Genomic DNA, 2,276 nt, shown 5'->3' on the forward strand with positions numbered 1-2,276 from the left:
ACCCTTCAAACCATCCAACCATCCAATCATCTCACCATCCAACTGTCCATCCAAACAGCCAACTGTACAAGCGTCCAAACTTCTCTCCATCCATAAAACCACACATGCAGCTTTCCAACCATCCAACCAACCATCCAATGATCCATCCAGGCATTCAACCATCTCACCATCCATCCAACCCTCCAGCATCAATCCACCTGTCCACCCAACCTTCAGTCCATCCATCCCTCCATCCTTCCCTTCATCCATCCACCCATCCACCCACACACCCAGCCAACCCTCCAACCCTGCACGCACCCGTCCCAGCACCCACACCCCTGTTAGCACTTGAGGGACGTTCCCAGTTCGCACAAGACCCAAGGAACAAGGACAGGCCATGCACAAGCTCCTGCTGCCACCCCAAAACCAGCACCCAAACGGGACACACAAATGGTCCCCAGATGTCCTCACCTGTGACGGCGTCGGTGGAAACGGGGCCCAGACGTTTCCGACCCCACACCCCGTACAGGTTGAACTTGTAGCGGCGGGACGGTGACAGCCCCGGCACGGTCACCGTGCGCGAACCCCCGTCCACGGGCAGCACCTGGGGCTGGCCTTGGGCATCCCGGTACTGCACCGTGAAGGAGTCAAAGGTGCCCTCGGGGACGCTCCACTCCAGCTGCACCGAGTCGGGGGTGACATGGGGAGCCGTGAGCTCGCCCAGGTGGGGCTGAGATGGGGGTTCCTCCTTTTGGGGAGCTGGGGCTGCAATGGAGAGGACACGATTCAGGGCATAAACATCAACCCATTCACCCATCCCTCCGTTCAACAAGCAAGGAAACATTCCTCCAACCATCCGTCCATCCATCCATCCATCCATCCATCCATCCATCCATCCATCATCCATCCATCCAACGGTCCATCCATCATCCATCCATACATACATACATACATACATACATCCAACCGTCCATCCATCCATCCATCCATCCATCCATCCATCATCCATCCATTCATCCATCCTCCATACGCATTTATCTCTCCATGAAATCATCCCTCCATACAACCTTCCCTCACACAAACATTCCTCCATCAACCTGTCGCTCATCCCTCCGACCTTCCCTGCTCCCACCCCTTCATCCCTCCTCCACTCAGCATCCAAGAGATCTTCATATTTCCCATCATCAGGCCCAAGGGATCATGACGGGCCCCGTCCCAGCTCCTGGACTCTCCAAACCCAGCACCCAAAAGGGACATGGACAGACCCGGCACATGCCCTCACCTGTGATGGTGTCAAGAGAGACGGGGCCCAGACGTTTCTGTCCCAACACCCCGTACAGGTAGAAGTTGTAGCGGTGGGACGGTGACAGCCCGGCCACAGTCACTGTGCGGGAACTGCCATCGACAAGCAGTGACTCGGGCTGGCCTTGGACATCCCGGTACTGCACTGTGAAGGAATCGAAGGTGCCCTCGGGGACGCTCCACTCCAGCTGGACAGAGTTGGGGGTGATGAGGGAGGCCGTGAGCTCGCCCAGGTGGGGCTGGGACAGCGGCTTCTCTTCTTCTGGAGATGGGGCTGGAATGCAGAGAGCAGAAAACAGGATGTAAATGGGGAAAGACCCACCCAGCCAGCAAGAAAATGAAGAGTCACCAATTCAAAGCTCCCTCCATCTTTCATGTACTCAGATATTCAGAAATCCATTCCTCCCTCCCTCAATCCATTCATATATCCATCCATCATCCATCCATCCATCCATCCATCCATCCATCCATCCATCCATCATCCATCCATCCATCCATCCATCCCTATGTCCATCCCACCAAACCAGTCAGCACCTAAGAGATGTTCCCATTTCCTAAGACATCAAACATGCAGAACAAAACATGTCCCAGCTCCTGCCCTGATCCACGACCAGAAGCCCAAGGGGACACAGCTGGGGCCCAGAGCCCCCCTCACCTGTGACGGCGTCGGTGGAGACGGGGCCCAGATGTTTGCGACCCCACACCCCGTACAGGTTGAACTTGTAGCGGCGGGACGGTGACAGCCCCGGCACGGTCACCGTGCGCGAACCCCCGTCCACGGGCAGCACCTGGGGCTGGCCTTGGGCATCCCGGTACTGCACCGTGAAGGAGTCAAAGGTGCCCTCGGGGACGCTCCACTCCAGCTGCACCGAGTCGGGGCTCACGTGGGAGGCCGTGAGCTCGCCCAGGATTGGCTGCGATGGGGGTTCCTCCTCTGGCTCGGCTGCAGCTGACACAGAGAGGGGACAGTGGAGGCTGTGAACATCTGCACATCC

General features: G+C 57.5%; 1 protein-coding gene across 1 annotated transcript; it reads right to left on the reverse strand.

Moving 5' to 3' along the window:
- Nucleotides 1-450: 450 nt before the first annotated feature.
- Nucleotides 451-2,230, reverse strand: LOC113490830 (tenascin-X-like; the record flags this gene model as incomplete). Its single annotated transcript, XM_026867424.1, has 3 exons — nt 451-744; nt 1,262-1,555; nt 1,937-2,230. Coding segments are annotated over 3 exons (882 nt in total), but the record flags the coding sequence as incomplete, so codon positions are not given.
- Nucleotides 2,231-2,276: the final 46 nt, after the last annotated feature.

Source organism: Athene cunicularia, unplaced genomic scaffold, assembly GCF_003259725.1.
Source record: "Athene cunicularia isolate RWA unplaced genomic scaffold, athCun1 SCF_359, whole genome shotgun sequence".
In the NCBI taxonomy this organism is placed as follows: domain Eukaryota; kingdom Metazoa; phylum Chordata; class Aves; order Strigiformes; family Strigidae; genus Athene; species Athene cunicularia.